At 35.7% G+C, this 25,101-nt stretch overlaps 3 protein-coding genes across 6 annotated transcripts; 1 reads left to right on the top strand and 2 right to left on the bottom strand.

Annotated features, from left to right (window-relative positions):
* Positions 1 to 13,174: 13,174 nt before the first annotated feature.
* LOC149401930 (LOB domain-containing protein 40-like) lies at positions 13,175 to 14,479 on the bottom strand. Its single transcript, XM_089609983.1, has 2 exons — positions 14,131 to 14,479; positions 13,175 to 13,702 (listed from the first exon to the last, which is right to left on the bottom strand). Exons 1-2 carry the CDS (start codon positions 14,318 to 14,320, stop codon positions 13,275 to 13,277), a joined length of 618 nt encoding a protein of 205 aa, XP_089466109.1. The 5' UTR covers positions 14,321 to 14,479; the 3' UTR covers positions 13,175 to 13,274.
* Positions 14,480 to 17,130: 2,651 nt separating this feature from the next.
* Positions 17,131 to 20,246, top strand: LOC149401931 (uncharacterized). Of its 4 annotated transcripts, none has more exons than XM_089610171.1 (6): positions 17,132 to 17,352; positions 17,438 to 17,541; positions 17,863 to 17,904; positions 18,931 to 19,025; positions 19,223 to 19,295; positions 19,923 to 20,246. In XM_089610171.1, exons 3-6 carry the CDS (start codon positions 17,888 to 17,890, stop codon positions 19,933 to 19,935), a joined length of 198 nt encoding a protein of 65 aa, XP_089466297.1. In that variant the 5' UTR covers positions 17,132 to 17,352; positions 17,438 to 17,541; positions 17,863 to 17,887; the 3' UTR covers positions 19,936 to 20,246. The 4 variants fall into 4 exon arrangements, with proteins under 4 accessions (XP_089466300.1, XP_089466297.1, XP_089466298.1 ...); XM_089610172.1 differs by having other exon boundaries at positions 17,438 to 17,524; XM_089610173.1 differs by lacking the exon at positions 17,438 to 17,541.
* Positions 20,247 to 22,177: 1,931 nt separating this feature from the next.
* Positions 22,178 to 23,815, bottom strand: LOC149401932 (zinc finger protein CONSTANS-LIKE 13-like). The gene is made up of 3 exons (XM_089609361.1): positions 23,775 to 23,815; positions 22,325 to 22,793; positions 22,178 to 22,246 (listed from the first exon to the last, which is right to left on the bottom strand). Exons 1-3 carry the CDS (start codon positions 23,813 to 23,815, stop codon positions 22,178 to 22,180), a joined length of 579 nt encoding a protein of 192 aa, XP_089465487.1.
* Between the last annotated feature and the right edge of the window lie 1,286 nt (positions 23,816 to 25,101).

Genomic DNA, 25,101 nt, shown 5'->3' on the forward strand with positions numbered 1-25,101 from the left:
AATCATTATTATTTGCATTTACATCCAACTTGATGCCAAGTTTGATGACTTATTGGAGAAGGATAATATTTTAAGAAAGTTTATCTTCAGGAATGTTTTCTTCAAACAAAATAATAATAATAATAATAATAATAATAATAATAATAATAATAATAAATAAATCTTAAGGAATGTGACTTTTAACTCAACTATTATATGGGAAGTGGCTTGAAAATTACAGCGATAAAAGAAAAAGAAAAGCAAAAAGGAAGACTATGTCGTTGTCTTTAATTTATTTTAAAGCGTGGTTTGTTTGGTAATGGAGTGAGTGAGATATGATGGCTCAAGTCAATATATTCGACTCTTTATAAACGCATATAGACATATAACTTCTATAGTTAAATATAGGTAAAATCCTTCGAGCAAAAAAAATATATATAGGTAAAATCCAAAGCTGAATTGAAGATTGGACTGTAGTGTTTGTAACCTAGTGTAATGCAGAAAAATAAACGTAATTTGTACTATATATATATTGTGTTTATCCCAATAGTAACTCTTTTGGCTTGTCGTTGAAGAATTAGGTCAAGACAAATTAATGCACTTTATAATAAATTTTCCTCCACTTGTTATTAGAGTACGTTTCGACGTTTAAAACCATGCACACTGTTTTTAATTTGTTTTGTTGATGAACATTTTTATTTTATTTTTCTAAAAATTTGAGAAACAAGTTTTGAGTGTATCGTACAAAAAAAAAAAAAAAAAAATTAGAGCCCCTTCAGCTATGTAAAAATTCCATTCGCATTACCTTTGACCAAAAGTATTACAAACCTGTGCAAAATGTTTAGTAAACCCATTAAAGTGATTACATTAAAAATGATATTAACAAAAAAAACGACTTTAAGAAAATCCTAACCATTAAAAATAGCTAATTAGGGCATGTCGTATGAAACTATAATAACATATCGAATCCAATAGTTAAATGGTCACTTGAAAATGTATTAATCATATATTCGATCTGTTTCAGAAAATACAATACAATAGTTACAGTATTGGACAATTTCTTTAGCAAAATAATTGAGACTTCTCATTCTGTAATGAATAAGTCACTTGAAAATGTATTAATCATATATTTAAGTTTGAAATCCGTAATTTTTTATTCTTTTTGAATGGTCATTCTATTATGGTATTTTTTTTCCCTTCAAGAAACTATTTAATTTGATTTACCTTAATCAATTTGACTTTTAATTCAGTCAACCTATGCTGACTTGTTGACCTTTAATTTTTTTTTTTTTTTTTTTTTTTTTTTTGAGTACCCGTGTTAAGTTCATGATTGAGCTCCTGCAATATGATAAAAAGAAAATATAGTAACTGCATATTTCTGGAACTTATAAATCTATTTTTTTTAGTTTCAAACGAAATTAAAAAAAAAAAAAAAGGTTAATGGTTTCAAACTAAAACTTCTCAATTAAACTCGGTTAATACAATATTTCTTTTGTTTCACAATTTCTACTCCATTTCTTAAGAAGATATAATAGTTTTGAGTCTCGTACTTGTTTTTTTTTTTTTTTTTTCTTGGCTAGAATCGTACTTGGTATTTTACTACATAATTAGGAATTGCATTGAAAGAGTGGAAACTAATGTGGAAAAGCGCCACGTAGTCTGCGGCTTTAGAGGGGTTATTACTTTTTAATTATATTTTATTTTCAATCCGTAAATTGAATACAAAATACAGAACATGCATTAGTTTTCATAGGTGTGTTTTTTTGTCCTTTTGTGTATGGACATGGAATCAAATTGACTCAATTCACATATTTACTCATAAATGACAATTTAGCTCATCGATGCCTTGCCTACCGCTGCCGTACTCATTATCACTCCTATTTTATTTTTTTGTGCACAAATTTTATACCACTGCCTTGACTCAATATTTTTTTGAACTTTTTCTAATCTTTTTCAACTCGTCTCTTAAAGTTAATTGAGAATTATTTTAATTAATCGATTTCTTAAAAAAAAAATTATTTGCTAGAGTTTTGTAAAAAATAACTTAATTAAGAAAATCATTGATACTCTTAATAGAACGCTCTTACCAAGAAAATTCTAGAGTAACACGTGTCTAAGAGCAAATAAAATATTTTACTCGAGCCAAAATTAAATTCAAGAAAAATAAATCTTGAAAAATTAAGTAACGGTCGTATAATGAACGCATACAAATTTTAAGTAAAAATAACACGTGTAGCTTGGTCAAATGCTACCTCCTTTAATTTTGTGACATGTTCTTCACTTCTCAAAAAGAAAATCTAATTTTTTCAAAAGACATAACTCCCAAACAACAACAGCTATTGACATGATTATTATTCTAGAATACTTACGAGAACATATAGAGGATTTGTTATGAGGAAACAATATTAATAAGAAAAAGATCGAAAAATCAAAAAACAAAAAGTGCTCGATTTTGAACAAAAAATATTTTTACTCAAAACAACTAAGCTAATATGCACTTAGCTCGTACCAGCTTTTAGAAACAATGCGTAGGGTGTTGAAAAATATTTGACATATCAAGATATGTCGGAAAACAATAAAATGTCTTATTTCATAAAAACTCAAGCTTTAAAAAAAAGATGCTTTAACGAGAGTAACGTTTTTAGAGCAGCAACTAGTGATCTTCAATTTTTTATGTTCTTCTCTCCATGAGCACCACAAGGCTCCTTCTTAATGTTGAAGTGTAACCACAAATAGAATCTTAAACACTACTAAAGAAACCGTGTATATTTTTGTGTGGGCATAAGTGAAGCAATGTTGTTGTTACGTGCGTTGTTGCCTTATTTTTTAGTGCAAGTTTATTTGGCAAGATGACTTGCAATACGCTCCAGGATATGTTGAGACATCTTGACCAATGTGTGCAAAACTGTATTTCTGGCAAGTTTTCTGTTTCGCCATAATGTTTCACGGAAGACCTTATTCATATATTTTCTCCGCGTGAATGGGTAAAAAAAACTCCTAATTCGACTTCCACCGGTACTTTGACAGGAAAAAATTTGCCTATTAAAAAGCTTACATGTGCTCCTTTATGAAGTCTGTTGACAATAAGACTTGGAAAGCTATTATCAATGGGTGGATTCCTTTTATTAACGAAATTGTTGGTCTGGTGGTCTCCTTTAAGGATAAGAAAGACTGGGATGCTGAAGAAGATGAAACTACTCTTGGTAACTCACGGGCTCTCAATGCTCTTTACAACGTGTTGACAAGAATATTTTTAGGCTCATTAGTAAATGTAAGAGCACCCAGAAGGCATGTAAGATCCTAAAAGTTGCGCATAAAGCCAACTCCAACGTGCGTAGCCAGAAACTCTAGCTTCTTGCCACAAAATTGGCCATGAACATGCCTGAAGAAGAAATGAATTCAATGTTCACATCCGAGATGTCACTAATGAGTCTTTTTCTCTTGGATTTCTTATGAATGATGAGAAACTTGTTTGAAAAATATTGAGATCTCTTTCTAGAAGATTTGGAATGAATATTAGCGCCATCGAAGAAGTTAATGATCTTTCCCAAATGAAAGTTGATGATATGTTCAGGTCCCGCATGACCTATGAGTTGTCTCTTCTCAAACCTGAGAAAAAGAACAAAGGTGTGGCTCTCAAAAACACTATTACTGATCACAAGGAGCATGTATACTCTGAAGCCGATGATGATTTTGTGATTCCATTGCTATGATTGCCAAGAATTTTGGTAGGGTGATGAAGAGGCTTGAGAAAAGTACTGAGAGAAATGTGTCTCCTATTTTAGAATTCCGGATTTTCAGCCCCACTACCTTGAGTTATAGAACTCTAATGAGAAAAATTTCTTGAGCAAAAATGTTTTACATAAGATTATAAACATGATGTGTAAGATTACAATGTTTTGATTTTTGAAAGTTTAATTGAAATTGAATTTTTACAAAACTAGTTTGAATTTTGAAAAACCGTTTTTGTTTTCAAACTTGAAAATATTTTGTCATCCAAATCAAATAAGTTTTCAAAATGTTTTCAAAACTATATCTATATCACATATGTTCAAAATCTATATGCTCTTGAAAATTTGAGTGGGAGGTCTCCTTGTAGACAACCCGAAAAATAAAAAGATGTGTAATCTCAAACGTTCAAGTGTTCGAGTGAGTTGAAGTTCACACTTCCCTCACGCACTTTCCCGAAATAGAAAATAGGAAAAGATCCGAGTATGTCCCTTGTGCTTTTATGCACTAACACTGCTCTGAACATGAAAATCTAGGATTCTCTTCTAGTTGTCCGCTCTGTCATTCTCTAACTAGGAAATCTGTTTCCGAACTTATAAGAGTCGATGAACCAACTCCAAAAACTAAGTGGGAGGGTTATACTTGTTGTTTGTAACCCACGATCCCCAACACTAATGAAAAGTGCAATTGTCGCTAGACTAAGAGTCACCCTCGTGGCCCTCTCTTAAATGAGAGTACTCAAGGGCGCTTTGCACTGATCATTGCTCAATGAGCTAAATCCGAAAGTGAGACAATGAGACAAGACCTCCCCTCGGCGGATTATTTTTCAAAGTCAATCTTTTGGACTAAGTGGTTGGTTACACACTTAGACTCAATCCCTAGTAATCCTCCCCCGAGGCCCTGCGAAAGGATGTGAGTGATCAAACCAATTTACAAGGTGGCTGGTCAAAATTGGTGTATTGACATCTTGGCTAAGCATTAATGATGTGCCATTTACTTATAAATGGAGATTTTTTGCGGCCTTCCCTCGAAGGAGTAAATTATCGTTTGGTTTATAACACCTTTGGATTTTATCAAATGTTTAAAAACTTAAATCCTAAACCAAAGATTAATCATAAACTTGTTTCAACTTAAATAAGCATATGTCTCTCAACCTTCTCTCGTTCATCCTTTCCTCGAACAAACTCGAAAACGAAAACTACGTAGATTCGAAACATAACCTCGACATAATACCTACCGTTAACAAGCACAAATGGGTACTCACCACCCCGTGTCCTCCTCTGACGAATGATGATTCGACTCAAGAGGACAAAGACGCCTTGGCGGCCTGCCTCTGCTCCGATGAGATTGTGAGGTGCTATATCTTAGCATTAATGAACAATGTGTTGCAACAACAACATCGTGACATCGAGACTGTCGCCGACATGCTCAACTATCTCCATGAGATGTTTGGAGGGCAAATACGTCAAACAAGGCTACAAGCAGTCCGACAGTTTATGAACTGTCGCATGAAGGCTGGGACAACTCCTGTCAGAGACATTATGATACCGATCATTAGTTATCTGAATAAAATGGAAATCCTAGGATCTGAGATTGATGGGAAGAATGTCATAGAAACTCTCCCCGCATCTCTTGATACCTCCAAGATGAACTACTCCATAAACAAGCTAGAGTACACTGTCACCGAGCTTATGAAGGAGCATCATACTGCTGAAGGTCTCACTAAGAGAAAGAGGAATAAAGGAGAGGCACATGCTACTGAGCACAAAGCCTCCGCCTATGGAACTAAGAAGAGACATCATAAGGCCGATAAAAAGAACTGTCCTGCCTATCTCAAAGCAAAGGAACATAGTATTGTACTAGTTACCGAAGCATGCTTAGTAGCTGATAATGTATCAACGTGGATTCTTGACTCCGCTGCTACTAACCATATTTGATGTTCCTTGAATGGTTTCAAGAAAACCAAAAGCTTAGAGGAAGGCGAGTTCTGTTTCAAATGGGGTGATGGGAGCCTGGTGTCTGCGAAGGCTGTGGGATCCGTGACGTTGTCTTTTGAAGACCGCACTTTAAACTTGAATAATATTTATTTTGTTCCTACTTTTGGGAAGAACTTAATATCCATTGCTCGTCTTCTTGAGCAAGATTATTGTTTAAAGTTCATTAAGAATGGAATTCGTATTTCGTTTCCTGATAATTCTTTTGTAACTGATGCATGTATGAATAATGCTCTTTTCTACATCTATCCCACTCAACCTTTTCTTTTAGACACCGAAATAGATAATGATCTAATTAGGGAGCCAAAGAGGATCAAACTTTCTGAATCCTCCGATCTAACAAAATCAACATACCTATGGCACTTAAGACTTGGTCATATCAGTATAGATAGGATTAAGAGACTTGTGAGGGACGATCCACTCCAAGCCTCTGCAATAGGTTCACTACCTGCTTGTGAATCCTACATAGAAGGAAAAATGACTAAGCGACCTTTCTCCGATAAGGGTCGAAGAGCCACTGAGTTGCTGGAACTAGTACATTCTGATGTATGTGGTCCAACAGGCACGTGGAGGATACGAATACTTCGTTACCTTCACCGATGATTACTCACGATATGGTTTTGTCTATTTGCTCAAACACAAATCCGAGACCTTTAACGTATTTAAGGTCTTTAGGGCTTTAGTGGAAAAGCAAACTGGCAAAGTGATCAAAACCCTTCGATCTGATCGAGGTGGTGAGTATATGTCTGGAGAGTTCGATGACTTTCTTAAAGAAGAAGGTATCGCTTCTCAGCTTACCGCACCTGGCACACCTCAACAAAACAAAGTGTCAGAGAGAAGAAACCGAACTCTTATGGAGATGGTTAGATCAATGATGAGTTACTCATCACTCCCTCTTTCCTTTTGGGGATATGCCCTCGAAACAGCCGTTTATATTCTGAACCAAGTTCCGTCCAAGACGGTTTCTGGTACTCCTTATGAACGATGGACTGGCCGTAAAGTAAATCTTGGCCGCATCAAAATTTGGGGTTGCCCTGCACACGTGCTAAGGCAAAAGACTAGCAAGTTGGCTAGTAGGTCAGAATTGTGTCTGTTCGTTAGATATCCAAAGGAAACCAAGGGTTTCATCTTCTATAGTCCCGAGGACGATAAGACTGTCGTTAGCACGAATGCTCGTTTCCTCGAGGAAGACTTTATGAAGAATGCAAAACCTAGAAGCAAAATTGTGCTTGAAGAAAAGTTGGGTGAGGAAGCTTCTACCTCATCTGTAAGAACTGTTCTTACCCCAACTGAAACACAACCTAACTCTTCAGAATCTCGTCAAGTAGTTCTTCGACGTAGTGGGAGGGCTACTCAAAAGCCTGACAGGTACATGTCCTATGGAGACTCTCTCGTAGCCGTCTCTGACATGGATGATCATGTTTCCTATAGCCAAGCAATGGCTTGTTCTGAATCAAACCTTTGGCTTGACATCATGAAAGTTGAAATGCACTCGATGTATGTCAACAAAGTCTGGAAACTTGTAGACCGTCCTGAATGGATTAAACCCGTAGGGTGTAAGTGGATATACAAGAAGAAAATGAGTCCTGATGGGAACGTCGAGACGTTCAAAGCACGACTTGTGGCGAAGGGTTATACCCAACAAGAAGGGATTGACTATGAAGAAACCTTCTCGCCGACCGTGATGCTTAAATCCATCCGCATACTCCTATCCATAGCTGCAGCTCTCGACTATGAAATCTGGCAAGACAGCCTTCCTGAATGGCAATCTTGACGAGCGCATTTACATGGCTCCAAGCATCTTATATTGATAAGGTAATGGATCGCTTCTCGATGCAAGACTCCAAGAAGGGCCAAACACCCTTTAGGCATGGATTTTCACTCTCTAAGGACCAGTCTCCCAAGACTGCACAAGAGATTGAAGACATGAGGAAAATTCCTTACGCCTCTGTCGTAGGAAGCCTCATGTATGCTATGCTTTGCACTAGACCTGGCATCTGTTTCGCTGTTGGCGTAGTTAGCCGTTTCCAATCCAACCCTGGACCCGAGCACTAGATTGTTGTCAAGCATGTTCTTAAGTATCTTCGAAGAACTAGGAACTTGATGCTTACATACTCAGGTACTGACCTGACTATGACGGGATATACCGACTCCGATTTTCAAGCGGATAAGGATTCCAGGAAATCCACTTCGGGATCTGTGTTCATCCTTAATGGTGGAGCTGTTGTGTGGAGGAGTATTAAGCAATCTTGCATTGCTGACTCCACCATGGAAGCAGAATATGTGGCTGCTTGTGAAGCATCCAAAGAGGCTGTATGGCTTAGAAAATTCCTTAAGTATTTGGAAGTTGTTCTAAACGTCGACGAGCCCATGACCCTTTATTGTGATAATAGTGGGGTTGTCGCTAACTCAAAGGAACCTCGAAGCCATAAGCGCTCTAAGCATATTGAGAGGAAATACCATTTGATTTGAGAGATCGTGCAGCGCGGAGACGTGGAAGTGAAGAAGATCTCAACGGTGGACAACCTAGCAGATCCATTCAGAAAGGCCCTAGCGAACAAGGTCTTCGACCAACATCGAGAGGGATTAGGCATGAAGGACTACACACATTTTCTTTGAGTCAAGTGGGAGTTTGTTGTCAATGGTGCCCACAAGAAGAGTTGTAATCTTTATATTATACATTTGATGTAATAAAGTCTCATGAAGACTCTTGCTTGTAATTGCTTATTCATTAATAAAAAGTTGAAACGTTCATTCATTCTTCCGTGTCTGTTTGAAGCTTTATGATAAAACATTAGTCTTTAGTCCATAAACAAACTAAACAACTTACGAAGAGATAAATGTAGATTTGCATGAACAAACTCTTCGTAGTTTGCTTAAAATGATATATTCGCAATCTAAGGGTCAAAGGACTATTGACCCCAGTATGATTGTTAGAAGAATCTATGATGTCTGGTTATGAGGCATTGAGAGTTGGAGACTCTATAGTTCTTCTAGGTATCTTCCGAAGGTACTGAATTGACCAGTGCACTTCTGGAGACAAGATAAGAACAAACCATTTAACCTCTTATGTCTCGAAGTCAGTACGTATGAATTGCATCGTGATTACCTTAATCCTGAAATGAGACATGTCATTTCACACCTTAGTATTCTCATTTGAGAAAGTCAGAGTTCGGACTCACTATGTGATTCCGAACAAGGCCTATTGGTGAAGTACTAAGTTGTGAGAATGTCATGAGTAACTTTGTGAAGATCTCATAGATATGGAATTCATGTACAAGATTGCTGAAATGCAATGTATATCACCTCATGCTTTGTTCCTTGGAGTGTGAATTAATGAACTGGCCAGTGTCCAAATTGAGTCTTGACTCTTTTGGATGAAACAATGTGAGTTGTTAGCTCCTCGTCAATACATTGTTTCTAACTTATTCACAAGCGACAAAGGAGTTGAGGAAATAACAGCTAGAAGGGTAAAATGGTAATTTTGTAAATCCCGACTAGCTGATGATATTCATGAAGGGTAAACATTGATAACATTCTGTGGATCCACTCATTACAATTAGGTTGAATTCTTGAGTAGAAAATAAATTCATTTGAACCGAGAGATTTTCAGTGTCAACTCATTAGTGGAGTCAGTTGACATTAAGCTAAACTTGGAAAAGGTTTGTGAACTTTTGAGTCCAAGTATTTAGCTCAAGCTTTGTTCATTTGGATCCATGAGGTCACTGTCACGAATCACATCGAGTAGGAATAGTTAAACTGGAAGCTAAGTCAAAACAAGAACGAAAATAGTCAAAAGGGTATTTTTGTCTTTTGAGACATAGGATGAAAAGAATGTCAATAAATTTTTTGACAAGGTCATTTAGTGACATGTTTCACTCGGCCAATATTAGTTCAATCGGGCCTTGTGGATTAATTTCATTTCATAAGAATTTTAATGAAAATTCTTAATGGGTCTTTTTCATGTTGTTATGAACAAATGGAAAAGCTTCTAGAAGCCCTTTCTAGAAGGCTATAGGCGCCCAAATACCCAAGAGAAAGAGAGATTATTTTGTGCATAAATGTATCAAGATACTTGCCAAAAGAAAAAGAGGAAACAAATTTCCCCTAAGAGGAAACAAGGTGGGCTCCCAAATGAGTCAAAGGAGAAGCAAACAAAAGAGGAAACAAATCCAAGGACTTACTTGATATGTCTTGGCTGTGCACCTCATGAAGGGAAAAGGGAAATTGGCTCATGAATATGTGATATTCTATAGAAGAGAAAACTACCTTATTGAAGGTGAGACCTCTCCTATAAATATGAGCCTCATTCCACACATTTCATTCATCCAAAGTTTTAGAGATTGAGAGCTTCTCTCTCTAGACTTGGCCGCCCCTCTCCTCTCTCTCTCTAGTCAATTTCGTTTTATTGTTTTGGCACCTAGGTCCTCATTTGACCTAGAGTTTAGCTCTGCGACTTCAAGACTCGTTCTTAAGTCGTAGTGTTTAAAAGTGCCCACACACTAATTCCTTTTATTTCGAGTGATTTAGTGATAGAAACTTTCGTGGTTGCTCGAGTTAACGCGGAAAGAAAGAGAGACGTGCTGCGCGGGGAGACGAACGTTGCAACCTTTATCCAAAAGCTTCTCAACGTTCAAGCGTCTAAAAGGTTAGTAAACTTCTATGATCATATTAGTTTTTATTTACATGTGCTTGCTCTTTGTCTAGGTTAGTAAAAACTGTTTTACTTGAAAAAGAAAATTTTTAAAATTCCGCCGCTTAACGATGCGTTAAACTTTTTCTTAAACCCTAGATCAATTCCAACATTCACTACTAAAAATTTCATTTTCTGGTGTAGAATGGTATCTGGTGCGACATGTCGCACCCACCTAAATGGGAATTGGGTGCAACATGTCGCACCGGCTACCCTTCCAGAAAACCAAAAATTTCGCTCATTTTAAGTGGTATCGGGTGCGACATGTCGCACCTAATACTAACCGGTGCGACATGTCGCACCTAAAAGTTTTAAAAATTCTAAGCGGGCTTAAAATCCCTCTTATTTTCACTGTCCTGAATTGAATTTTTTTTTTACTATCCGGTGCGACATGTCGCACCTAATACTGATTTAGGTGCGACTTGTCGCACCCAATACGAACAATAGTGCGACATGTCGCACCGGATACCATTCCAGAAAACCAAAAAATTTGCTCATTTTGAATGGTATCGGGTGCGACATGTCGCACCTAATACGAGCAACAAGTACGTCATGTCGCACTTAATATAGGCAACGACTCTCTCTCTCTCTCTCATCCCTCTGCACGCCTTGCCGGATCTCGCCGCCCCTCCTCCTCGTCGTCGAACTTTAATGTAAGCTCACTCGCACTCTCTTTCTCTATATCTCACTCTCTTTCTTATTCTCTTTCTCTCTCTGTCGGACCTCAGGCCCACCACTGCCCCTCCTTGTCGCCGGACCTCAGCCCTCACTCTCGCCGACCTTAGCCTCACCCTTGCCGGCCTTCGCCTCTCTCTCTCATTTTTCTTCTTCTTCACACTCGCCTCTCTCTCTCTCTCTCTCTCTCTCTCTCTCTCTCTCTCCTGAAACACGTGTGGGAAATTTCCCTCCATTTCAAAATTTTGTTGACTTTTTTTTAGTTTGGACTAGGGGTGAAATCGGTTCGGTTTTGGACCAATTTGAAAACCGAAACCAAACTTTCGGTTTTGAAAATTTTGGACCAATGACCAAACCGAATTGGTCCAAAACCGAAAATCGGTTAACCGAAAATTCGGTTAACCGGTTTTGTAAAACTGATAACCGGTTTTATAACCGTTTTAAAACTGGTTAACCAGTTTTAAAGATGTTACAATTATCCAAATCGGTTATCCGGTTTTAAAACTGGTTATCCGGTTTCAAAACTGGATAAAAAAAATCGGTTAAATAACCGATAACCGAATTTTTGGATTTTCAAGACCGATAACCGAACCGATTCTTAAATTCGGTTTCGGTTAACCGAACCGAATTTTCGGTTTGATGACGTGGCACCGAATTTCGGTTCCGGATCGGTTCGGTTATCGGTTTAACCAATTTTCGGTCAATTTTTGTACACCCCTAGTTTGGACTACTTTTTTATATTGATTGTAGTGGATATAAAGTTAATAACTATAGTTTTAATTTTGAATGGAGTCTAATAAATCTCATAAATTTGATGACCGTAGTCTATTTTAACATACGACATTTTTTAAGCAAAATGTATTCTTAAAAAAAAAAAACTTTAATTAATAAACAGTTTTGTAATAGTGACTTGAACCTAAAAACTTATATGTTCCAAAAGTTCATATGAGCATTTAAGCTCAAGGGGGTGGTTCGGTGAATTCTCACTAGATCTTAAGATGTCATGGTACTTAAGTTTTTGTCTCATTACGAGCATTTTGGCTCGGAAATAGCTCAGTAAATTGTAACTAGATCTCAAATTGCACGGTAGTTAGGTTCTTGTTTCATTTCGAGACACTATCCAGACTTTAAAATTTAAACCACAAAGTAAGGTGGCTCAGGCCACCAAATCTAATTTTGTTACGTGCAATTCCTTCAAAAATATTTTCTTAAGTCTTAGTTAAAGAATATTTGATTTTGATTTTACATTTTTCTCTTAAAATGATTTTGAATCTCTAAAATAGCAAGAATGAGCAAAAGAGAAATTTGATCGATACATGATGGAGATGCACACTAAAACTATAATTCAAAAAAATACTAATAAATCGGAAGAAAAGAAAATTTCCATATAATCACCTATTATATAACAATATTATTCTAAAAGTTATCATTTTAAAAATCGGCATACCAATTCTTTCTCCTCAAAATTATCATACGTTGATTTTATAAATAAATAAATATACTTGTATGCCAACGATATATCATCCGATTTTATTAAACGGTTTGATATATAATCGATTTTATTTTTGAGAGATTGAATTTCTCACTACACCAACAGTATACCAACGAAATACCTATGTATATAAAAATGAACAAAATTACGCAGACGCATGAACCGACTAGTAAAATTCAAATAGAGCTCAAGACGTTAAAAAAGGCAACCATATGACACGTAGAAGTAAATGCAATAAAAGTTGGAAAGTTCTCATAAACTAGAATGAATTTTTTTTAATATTTTTTTTGCATGTAAGCCATGTGTTTATACTAAACCCACATACTGGATTCTGTTTCACGGCTTTAAATTATACTTGTAGTGGATGCTGATTTGAAAATACCTCAATCACCACTTTGAGATATGAAATATTTGTATTTTGACGGCAAGTGTTCATAATGGTATAGAAGATCATCATCATATCATGAGACGCCATTATTTAAGGTAAATGTTATAATAATCAAATTTACGAAAATGTCTAATTCATTTCCCATTTAAGGGAAAGCACAAGTTATTTTCCCATGTCATGACCACCGCAACAACATTGTGACAATTTTTTCTTCCTCTGCGTCACAATCTCTCCAATTTTGTCTATCCTATACCTTTAACAATTCCCAATTTTCCATCCAGAGACAAAAAAAAAAAAAAAAAAAAAAACAAGTGAGCCAAAAAGTCAAGGCAAGCCGAGAGTGAGGTCCAAGCCAAGCTGGCTAAGCTCTGCGCGCCGAGCCACAGAAGCGTCTTCGGTCTCGGAAGAGTCGGTCTCGTCATTCTTATTATTCCACCAAAAGTACTCGTGGCAAGGGTTCAGAAACCGAGCGAAGTCGGCCGAGCCGGGCTTTGATTCGGCTCCGGGCTTGTTTCTTTTCCTCCGAGGCCCGGACAGGTCATCGGCCGAGCTGGAGGACACGTGGCGGATGTCGCAGGAGTTCAGGGGAACGCTATGGTGCGACGCGTCCACGGTGATGGGCTTGCCGGCGAGGACAGCTTCCACGGCGGCCTGACATTTGGCCCACTCGCCGGACCAGAGAAGGCCCACTGAGCCATGTATTGGGCTCACGATCCTCCCACATGCCTCGTACAATAATGACTTAAATACCGCTACCAAAACAAACACACGTGTCTTTAATTATAAATTCAAAAAACCTACACTCAAGGAGAATCATATTTATATATAATAAAAAAAAACATAGATAATTTTAATTTATAAGGATTTTTTTTTTTCAATGTTCGAATAAAAAGGTTAAACCAATATTATTGCCAATTAATTATTTCTTCAGAATTCAGCTATATATATATACCAAAACACACATACAGCGAGTTTAGTTATGATTTCAAATAAATAATATTTTTAAGAGTCAATTTAAATAAAATTAAAAAAAAATTCGAAAGAACAAATTCCATGTATTTGATAAACTTTTGTCATAGTAACTTTCTAAATAGTTCACAACACAAAAAAGCGATTGAGAAATTGTAGGTAAAAACAATGTCATAATTACGTAAATACCCTCAGAAATGAAATTAATTACCAGGCCGGAGATAATCAGGGCCGGCGTGGATGAGGTTGAGGAGGCCGGTCCGGCCGTAGAACTTGGCGAGAAAGAGAGTGGCTTGGGCTTGGGACTCAGGGGTTTTGATCCACTGCAAACACGGCCTTATCGTGCACTCTTCGCTACACCCCTTCCGGAGAACTCGGCACCCATTGCAGCTACTTCTCATTATATTGGGTTTGTGCGTTTTTGGGTGTTAGAGAGAGATTATTTGGGGTTATATGTATCTTTGTATATGCAATGTTCTATCAATATATTTTGGTGGCCAGTGGTTTCTGAAAAGTTGTTTCGATGGGTTGAGAAATAAAAGAGGAAGAACAAAACAATCGTTCGCACTCAAAACCATGGGGGTTGTTTCGTTCTCAGTGTGTGTGTGTGTGTGTGTGTGTGTGTGTATAATCCTATAATGTTAAAATGGGAAGAGAAAAAGAAAACATCCCTTAAAAATTTGCCATATTTTGGCATTTGGGATTTGTGTTATTTTTTGCTCAGAATAGAAAAGGCACCGCATGCATGAGTTATTTACGGATTTGCCACTGTTAGTCTCGAAAATGTTTCCAAGCTTATATAATGACTTTATTGGCATATACGTGCTCCACAATTTTCTTTCGGGGTATTCATTGTCCATGTGTTAGGATTCGCGGAGGGTAAAATTGTAATTTGTTACAGATTCTGGGCTTATTTTAAGTAATGCGTGTCAAAGAACAACGGCCAAGTGTGGAAGCCATGCAACGGTCAACCGAAACAAGACAACGTTACGTGCTGGCACGTGCTTAGGTTACCAAATGGGAAAATCCGAGAGAAAACCATTTCCGGTTACAGAGAGAAAACCACCGGCACAACCGGTGTAAAATAGAAAATTAATGCAAAATCCGGTCTTCTTATGTTACACCAGATTCGTGTTATTTCCTTTCCTTTTATTACCTCAATTATCCTCATCTTTTTCTACTAAATAGGAAGATCTGTCTGAAATTAATGTTCAGATTTTCATTTATATTTGAAGTTTATCAATAAGTTCAACATACAACAAGCAAGTCATTAACTTATTGTTAAAAGTGTGTCTTTTGATACTAAAGAACTTAATATTATTTTATTAATTTATTTGTGAAATATTCGAATGAGGCCTATTTGTCTAAATTGTAATGTTTTAAGCAATTCTTATTTCTCATTCTATAATGTATAAGATTGATTATTTATTTACTAAATAATCGGAGTTAAAATAAATGAGAAATTTATGCTCAAAGTTTTTTGAAAAACATAAAAAAATTGTAGAAGAAAACTATGTTATGTGTGTGAATAGATGTTCAATGTGCACATATAACAGTCTCACATGTTAAAGTTATATGGAGTTTATTGTGCATATAAAAATTGGATAAGTCTTTGGACTTCCAAGTGTGACCCACTTTTATAGAAGATCTGAGGCGCATGCAAGCCCAAGTTCAACACATACGTGTGTCATCGTTGTTGCTCATATTTTACAGCACATGCTAGGAGAGCCATATTGCTTTGAACAAATCGTTCAACGAGCCTCGACGTTCTCCATTTGCTTATCTTATCATACTAACTAATCCGATTTTTATTTTTATTTCTAATTATTTCTTTTCATATGCCTACGTATTTATTATATATTAGTTTCCGCTTTTTTTTTATTGAATAACAGTATTGAGATTTTTCTTTTTATTCAGTCATGCCTATTAGAATCATGGACGGAGCTACAGTAGGCCGAGAGAGCTGAGCCCCCCTAAAAAAAATTTGTTGCACTTTTGGCCATTTAATTTTTTTTCATTTTTTTACCCTAAAAATTCAAAAAATTAGCCCCTCGAAACTTTTTTTTTCAAATTAGCCCCCTTTGATGAGCTTCTCTGGCACCGTGCCCGATTAGAATTATGGCTAACAATCTTAAAGTGTTATTTTTACTTTAAGCAATTTGGAGTCCCAGAGTTCTCAAGTCGATTTGTTTATTTCCCCTTTTTGAAATATTAACGAAACTAATATTTTTTATTTTTATTTTGAAGATATGCAGACTATAATTTATTTATTAATTTGAATGCTCCTAGAGCTTTAAATCCCACATGATATAATCATTGGCTTTTTTTATATCCTTTTGATTTGGGTAAAACCACGTTGTTGGCTACGGTCGGGAATGGACTTGCAGGTCTGTTTCCATGTGAGTTCGTGGCACGAGTGCCTGTCACTATAATGATATTGTTAGGTCCCTGACCGTAGATCCTCCAACCTCCCGAGAGGTTGGGGATCAATTAAAAGTACTTATGGCACTTTAAATATGAGGAATGAGATTCCTGCCTCACATGTTGGAATTATGCGATGACAAGTCTTAAATGACTTGCTATATTTTCATACTAATCTTCCACGAAATTCACACCAAAAACGGATTTAAATATATTAATCCTTTTAAGTTGTCTCAGTTATCTTTTAACTAGTCTCGGTTATCGAGAATCCGTCTACATGTTTGGAAGGAAATCAAAACTTTCTTATTTAGCACTTGCGAAAGGTGTTAAGTTTTGATCACGAAGTTGTACGTTCTTCTTTGATTCAAAGATATGAACGTGGCTCCGAAATGAGGTTTGTGACTACTTAGGTGTAGATCAACGTCATATAATGTAATGAACTAAATTTTTTAAGTCAAATGTTGGAAGAGAAGTTTCTCAAAACGACGAGAATAAACCGAGAATGGAATTTAAAGATATTAATAGTCGACAAGGTTTCGAAATATTTTTTAGAAGTTATGAAGGGCCGTGAAAGTGAAAATAAATTCTAACGACCTTAATTAAATTCTTCCTGAAATGAATTTGAAGGGAAAATTATTTAACTAATTTTTCGGTAATGTTTTCCATCTCCCGAGAAAGAAATAAAAGAAAAAGGATCCATTTGCAACAAAAGAAAAAAAAATGGTCTTGTGGAGGATATTACTAGAGGCAGAAGTATAAAGGATTTGATGAGCAAATAAGGAGAGACTTATTTGCAATTTTCGAAACTTCCTTCAGCCTTGTCTTCAGTTAAGTCAGTCTTCTTCCTCATGAAGCGATACGATCGGAAGAAAAGAGACAAACACACATAAAAGAAAGAGAAGACAAATCGTGAGAAAGAAAATCGCGGAGAGAGAGAGAGAGAAAATCGCGGAGAGAGAGAGAGAGGAGTAGAACGCGAAGATTCTCGTCAGAGGTTTGTCTTTATCTCGAGGTAATGGAAATATCTTGAATCCATCTCTTTTTTGGTTTGAATTTTTGGGATTCATGAAATCAAATTGGGAAGTTTTGATTTATAGGGTTTGGCTTCAACTCTGAATTGGGGCTTTTCTTTCTCTCGGGTTTGAACGGAATATTGGAGAATTCAGAGTAGGAGCTGCAGAGAGGTTGAATTTGTTCAAAAGTAACCCTTTTTCCTTGATGGATTTCAGAGATAAAGATTAGGGTTATAATTGGGGATTTTTTATAAGATGATTCGAAATTTTTGGATTATGAAATTGAATGGGATATTTGATTTTGTATCCATGTTGGAATTGGCATGAGGAATTGTTTGCCTTGGTTCACTTTTGGTTTGATTATGTTGGATTTTAAAAGCTGAACGTTCTGGGGATAATTCGATGTGAACCTTGATTGAATTCTTAAAACTCGAATTCTGGTTCGAAATGATTCTGAATTTCAACTCTCTCTCTCTCTCTCTCTCTCTCTCACGTCGCTGATGGAGCAGAAACTCACTACGCCGACCAAACCCCATGAGCTCCGAGAAAAGGTCAGTGATATTGGTTTAGGGTTCTAGAGTTGATCTGAAGTTGAGATCTATTTTGGTTGTAGATCTGGTATCGAAATTGATTTAGGGGTTTAGTAGATTGAATTTGATATCTTATGAAATTGTTATTGTGATTTGGTTGAATGTAAGAGAGTCGTCAACTAGAGACCTTGAGGACAATAAATAGCACTAGAATCAATCAATTGTTTTTCTCTGTTTTACTTATCTCCGCTTTGTTACCTCGTGTCCTTTTTTAGTTTCTTATTTTTCAAGTTTATAAAATGAACTGTTTGTTGTAAATAGACAAACATAAATTCGGTATCATGTTTGTGTCTAAATATATATGAGCAAAAAAGAATGTAGCTAAAATTTTCTATATGAATGAGATGATATGCTATGTAGTATGTACTAAATTTGATTATTCGAACACTTACTACTGGTTCTATTGGTATGGTATCATTGATTCAGATCTGGGCTTCTTTTCCTGAGAATTTCTCTGCTGTTTCGGAAGTTTTGAACTTTGTTTTTTCAGTAATGGTAATTTCAATAAATAAGTTGCATATATTATGTATATACTGTGTTGTTAACTCAAAACTGACAAAGATTTGAGTGTGAACATGATATTGAGACCCATTACTTCTCTTTGGCGCTTTAGATCAATTTCCCTTACTGATCTAGTAGTGTTTGAATTGTGACCCAAATTTGTTTCTTTTCTTTATTTGAATATTTCTCGTATTTTATTTTCTTGTCCCCTTATAGATCAATGTTGGCTATGTGATGTCTTTTCTATTTTTGCATTGTGTTTTTTCGGGGGTCCTGATTTAGGACTTTCCGGTTGATTTCATTGAGATTTGATAGACATCGCATTAAAGAAAGAGTCTATTCATGGTGCATTGAAGATATATCACGATTCTTCTCTTTGATTCTCAACGAAACTTATATGTTTTCATTTGTGTATGCATTGTAGTTTTATCATCAAGAAATTATATTGTTTTACTGCAAAATAAATCATATTCTCCTTATTTGCAGATTTACACCGATGAACTGCATTCAGCGTAAAATTTATCTATACAACGTTACTTTTGGACTATATATGTTGGACACGTGGGAGCAATGGCTATTCAGTATCCTTTACTTCTTTTATACAATGCTTGTTCTATGGATTTTTAGTCAATATACCGAACATTGTGTACTATATATATGTGTAATTATTAGGTTGGTTTAGGTTGAACTTCTGATGAGACAGTTTTAAGTAATTATTCATTGCTGGCTATTAAGATTAAAATTTGCCAAAGTGGTTTGGCTCCTTAACAGTTGACAGATATAATGATTGGGCTATTGGCGTGGTTTTTGTTTACTAACGGATCAAAATATGCATCAGAGTATATGAAGAGGTACGCTCGGGAAAATCTCTTTATCTTCATATGGTGCTTATATTTACAGGTTTTTCGCTTGTACTTTTCTTTGGCCTAACCAAGACTTTCTTGTATTCATGTTAATTTGAGAGTTTCTTAAAAAACAAAAATGCAACCGGTCCACGTATTCAACATTTTGTGTCCCTAGCTTATAGAACGTGATTTAGGTCATTGCTTATGTCAAAGTTAGTAATAACCCAATATTATTTGTTAAAGAAAATCATTTGAAAGAGTAGCGCTATATAATTCTTCCCCCTTTTGCAGAGTTAACATTTAAGCTTTTAGGGTGTAGAATTAAGCTTTCGCTATTTTTTTTTTCTTTTGTTATAATCTTAAGTTGGCAAAAAGTGTGGAATTTTTTTTTTTTTTTTTTTTTTTTTTTTTTTTTTAGGAAGCAAAAAGTGTGTAATTAGTGCTATGTTACTGGATAGAGAAATTTGAAATCGAGTGATATTAACATTGTTTCTGAATGGTTGAAGCATAGTATTGGGATTCAACAAATGTTAAACAGCTTAACATTTCATTCATAATAGTTTTCATACTTTTTAGTGCTCTTGTTGCAAGCTCAAATTGATTTGTCTGATTGTGTTTTACCTACAATTTCAGATATCTTTGGTAAAACACGAGAAGGGTATTTATGGAACCAGAACGACAAGGATGACTCGGAATGTGCAAATGTATTTTGTGTCAAATTAGGTGGTCACTCTCAAATTAGGCGTACAACATATTTTATGTGGCCAAGTTTAATTTATTCTTTTTATGTTGTTTTTAGTAACTGGTCCCACTTATATGAGTGTTACTGTTAGAGTAAGTGTTAATTTTTCAGAGTTTCTGTGTTTTAAGCAAGACATTCAGAAAAATTCTATGCTTCGGCACTTGTCTTTATTGATCACAAGCAAAAATGCCCGCGCTTTGCTGTGGGTTGATATATATTGGTACTAAAAAGTTATTGAAATAATTAATAGTACTTTTGTGATAATAAATACGACATACTCGTTGAGCTATTTTAGTTAACTAGTATCGTCGGTGTCCCTCCAATGCCACCATTCATGTCATGTAATGGTGGTGACTTATGTGGTGATTAAATTGGTTATCTGTATATGTACCCTGCAATATATATATGATCAAGGGACAAAGCTAATCAAGGCTAAGTAGGCTCCCCTCAATTTTTTCCTTACATTTTTAATCTAATTTTTTTTTTCCTTATTTTTATCTTGAAAATTTATAAATGGAAAAAAATGACTTATCCTCCCTAAATTTTCTAATTCCGTCCTTGTTGTTGATAAGTATTTCAACAATCACAATAATTAACCAACTGACTGAACAAAAACCAAATCGGGATAAAAATAAAGGATCCTAAATATTAAAGAAAAAAATTCGGTTAAAGAAAAAAAAAATTATTTAAATTTTAACCGAATAAAAAACAATTAACCTAGGTTAATTGAAAAAAATAATAATAGTTTATTGTAAAGTTGTTTGTTTTCTCACGGAACATTTACAAATTGCCCGCTTTCCAGTTAAAAGAATTAATTACAATTAATTGTCCACTTTTCTATTTCGGTTAACAATTAACCGTGAGAAAAAAATTCGATTAATAGTTAATTGAAGTTAACCGAATTTTCAACACTACTAAATATAAAACAAAAGTCCATTAGAACTAGGATATTGACATCTTGATTCTTGAGCCAAAAGACACTCATACAGAATATATACGCGATTGGGATTTTTCTCGTTTTCACTTTATCTACATTTTAAGTACCAAACAAAAAAGTACCATAGTTTGTATTAATGACATTTTACTTAATCTAATTGTATTGTGATTCATCTAATATAATTACAATTCAGCCTGGATTATTGATGTGTCCATCGGATCTGTTCAGCATACACTATAGTATTTGCTGAAACTGTTCTTGTATCTAAATCTTTATCAACAACAAATATAAAAGAATTTGTTTCTATGAAATACAAAAATAGATTGTAGGGACCTTTCCTTTAATAATAAATGCCAGTAAGGGGATCCATCATAGTAAAATTATTTTACAAATAATTGGTTGCGTAGCCATCTTAAACATTAGTAATTTTTTTTTCGCCAACATTTCGTTAATTTCCTGTAAATAGCCATATTGTTTACGTGGCAGCTTATTAATTAAATTAGGTTTACACTTTTGCCCTTATTTAATTCGCAGATTTTTTTAATTAGGTAGTTTTTTTTTCAAATTTCGAATCAAATAATGAAACCGAATAGAGAAGTTTTCAAATTTGAAATTTCCTGCAGATTTTGAAAGTTAATAGTCCATTTATTATTATGTATTTGGAAGTTTTCAGCGTTGCCTTTAGGTAATTAGTACCTATTTTCGTGGCAATTTATTATGGATAAAATATAAAAATATATTCTTCATTTATTGATATTATTTTGTCTTCCATATATTCATAATTTCCAGAATTTTCGTGCCCAAAATATTTCCAGAATTTTTTTCAGTTTATTTACACGAATATACTGTAAATATGCTTTGTATTTACAGTGAATATACTGTAAATATGCTTTGTATTTACAATTTATATACTGTAAATATGCTTTGTATTTACACGAATATACTGTAAATATGTTTTCTTTTTACACGAACACACTATTAATGTGAGCAACAACCAAAAAAAAAAAAAAAAACTGTTCTTCGCGGAGTCCATGATTCCGATCGGGACCTTTGGATGCAGATCGCGGAGAGGAGGACGAAGTGAGAGGCGCCGGAGTTTTTCCCGGCGACGAGGCTGTTCTTCGTGGAAAATCGCGGAGAGGAGGACGAAGTGAGAGGCGCCGGAGTTTTTCCTGGCGATGAGGCTGTTTTTCGTGGCAGATCTGCCTCTCAGCGTGGAACGTCGGGAAGAGGACGAAGACATTCCTTTTTGTACCGTCCACAAACGGCGTTGCGATTCTGATTTAACAAACTCACAACTCAAATCAGCAACCAAAATTCAGAATTAAAAAAAAAAACACACACACACACACACACCTTAGGCGGAGGAGGAACTCTGATAGCCTGAAAGCTCCGATCCGAATCGGGAGCAACCAAACCGACGAGAGCATCGTCGATGCAAGGAACCAAATCCCACATGAAGAAATCATCGCAACATTGTTCGAAATCGCCTTCGAGGAGGGCCTTCTTGTCGAGATCGTCGAAGCCTAGGATGTTGAGGAAGTCGGAGACGTCGGGGCAGGCGGCGAAGCCCTCGAGGGGTCTGCGGCGGCGGTGGTGGAGGAGGGAGGAGCGGTGGGCGTCCCAGTCGCAGTTGTGGCAGAGGACCAACGCCTCGTCGGAGCAGAAGATCGACGCCGGAGAGCCGCCGCAGGAGTCGCAGAGGAGGGACCGAGTGTGGCGACCGAAGAGGGCGTTCGCCGAGTGCACGTGCCGGTCGCACGCAAAGAACAGCTTCGATGAGTCCGCGCGGCAGTACAGAACCGCCGTCGCCGCGTCACAGTTACTTGTGGTGGTTTTAATTTGGTTTAAATGAATATCCCACGAAATCCGCGCGAGTAGTTAATGCTGAAATCTTATTTATTTTTTTAATTAAATGAATATATTTCTTGGGCGGGAAACTGCTGGACATATGCGTCATTTCGTCTACTGTAAATAAATGACACTGGCTATTTACAGCATATTAACGAAAGGTGGGCTAAAAAAATTGCTTATTTTCGAGAGGCCATTTAACTTAATTACCCATTATTTTATATCTGTTATAATTCTGCTCATCAGAGTATAATTATATTCCAATTATATATACACATATATAACAAAAATTCATATACCGACCCATATATGCAGGTCCGGCTCAACACAAAAGAGCTAAAGCCATTGCTTTAGGCCCTCACTTTAAAAAAGGCACAATATTTTTCAAAATACCTCTATACCCTTATTATATTATAACATGGATCATGCCATTCACTTTTGGACAACCCATTCTTTATCAAATAAAGGCCTTTTCCAGTAGTCGGATTTTATGCATAGACCTTTTAAGTAGGTAATTAATTTTGAGAAGACCCAATACCCAACAATTATAAATGGGAAATTGCTCTCGATAGATAGGAGTAAAAAAAAAGGGTTTCGACTTTTTTGGATTTTTTTTTCAAAAAGGTCAGCAATGGGACTTATGAATTTAAAATGAATTATGTATTTACAATTTTATCTTTAATTTTACTTTTTAATTACAATTCCCTATATTTCATTTAACATATGTATTTTTCTTTCCTTTTATTTATCTTCATTTCTCTCTCTGACTCTCTCTCTCTCTCTCTCTCTCTCTCTCTCTATCTCTCTCTCTCTCTCCACCATTTTTCCCCTCTTCTTCACCGTTAAAAAAATTGAGATATCCAGTCAGATGCTGGGTCTCGAGTATCAGCTCCGATTCGTGGAAAGTTTCGGTACTTCAGCCCCGATTCGAGGAGCGACGAGTTCTACTCTTTGCCTTATGACCTCAACAGGTTTCTGAGCTAGCTTCACACCCATGCTATAGAAGCGATGAAAGGCATAATATATAAATATATCCTTTTAAGTTTTTTTTATATAGAATAGGGTGATGTAACTGAATAGCCAATTTAAAGTTATGAATTTGCAAAATAGCGAATGTTTGTCTTAATTTAGTGAAATAGCCAAGATGTGCAGTAAGTTGGTTTAAAAAAAAAATTTTGAACCCAAGATTAATTTTTTTGAAAGTGATAAATTGCTTATACTAATCGTCAAAAAAATTTAATCTTGGCTGTCAAATTTTTTTGAAAACGTAAATTTGGCTACTTTGTTGAAAAGTTGAAACCTTGGCTATTTTGCTAATGAATAAGTTTCAAATGATTATTTTGTACAATTTTTCCTATAGAATATAGGTGTTGCTGTCGATGTAAAGCTACTACTGAACTGATCTGATAATAACGGTGTTTTTACAGACTTATGAAATGATCCAACTTTGGAGTTGTTTGATTTGATTGCTGATGGAGTTATAATATATATGTATATGTGAAATGTCATTCCCTGACTTATACTCTTATACATCATTTGAGAAGAATTAAGTTGCTTGTATGTGAGAAATACCAGTCAATGTTTGGAGTATTTTATTTTTGTTCCTTCATAGTTCAAATATTAAGCTGACAATCCTATTGTGGAGATTTGGCCTGGTCAAATATAGCTGTCACACCATTTTATAGCGAACCCCGGCTCGGAGTAGAGGCAAAGACCTTGAGGAAATACAAGACGAAATACAATTGAGCTGCAAAAGGATCAACGATGAGTTCGGCCGGCCCGGTTACAAACTCATCATCTTCATCGACAGAGTGGTGTCTTGGAATTTTAGTTTGTGACAAAATTGTCACTAAATTTAGAATTTTTTTTGAAAAATTCATCCAAAATTAATGGATACTTTGATGTATTATTCTATTGAAAGTTATTCCAACCTTCAGTGGACTACTAGTCCGTAAGCAAATATATGTCAAAGGAACAAATTATTTCAAACAAAAAAGTGAATAAGAAGGACCCTATTTCGTGACCATGTTGTCACTAAATCTTCCAATTTTGTGACAAGACGATCATGAAATCCATTATATTTGTGACCAAGTGATCACGAAATACATTATTTTCGTGATCAAGTGGTCACGAAAATTCAATATTTCTTGATCAAAAGGTCACCGGAGTCCAATTTTTTGTGACCTGTTTTTCTCACGAAACAGATGTATTTCGCAACCTTTTTGTCCAATTTTTATGACTTGTTTGTAATTTCAATATATAAGTACAAATTTACCCAAAAA

The sequence above is a fragment of the Urtica dioica genome, chromosome 3 (assembly GCF_054948205.1).
Source record: "Urtica dioica subsp. dioica isolate 48M chromosome 3, U.dioica_male_clone48M_v1_H2, whole genome shotgun sequence".
In the NCBI taxonomy this organism is placed as follows: Eukaryota; Viridiplantae; Streptophyta; class Magnoliopsida; order Rosales; family Urticaceae; genus Urtica; species Urtica dioica.

What these genes read in the sequence shown, in the direction of transcription:
- LOC149401930 (XM_089609983.1), bottom strand. Translation starts at nt 14,320, where the DNA reads ATGAGAAGTAGCTGCAATGGGTGCCGAGTTCTCCGGAAGGGGTGTAGC. An exon ending in CCCTGATTATCTCCGGCCTG is followed by an intron (nt 13,703 to 14,130) that starts GTAATTAATTTC and finishes TTGTTTTGGTAG; the next exon opens with CGGTATTTAAGTCATTATTG.
- LOC149401931 (XM_089610171.1), top strand. An exon ending in GTGGGAGCAATGGCTATTCA is followed by an intron (nt 19,026 to 19,222) that starts GTATCCTTTACT and finishes AACAGTTGACAG; the next exon opens with ATATAATGATTGGGCTATTG.
- LOC149401932 (XM_089609361.1), bottom strand. Translation starts at nt 23,815, where the DNA reads ATGGGTGTGAAGCTAGCTCAGAAACCTGTTGAGGTCATAAG. An exon ending in AAACCTGTTGAGGTCATAAG is followed by an intron (nt 22,794 to 23,774) that starts GCAAAGAGTAGA and finishes AACCACCACAAG; the next exon opens with TAACTGTGACGCGGCGACGG. An exon ending in GAGTTCCTCCTCCGCCTAAG is followed by an intron (nt 22,247 to 22,324) that starts GTGTGTGTGTGT and finishes TTGTTAAATCAG; the next exon opens with AATCGCAACGCCGTTTGTGG.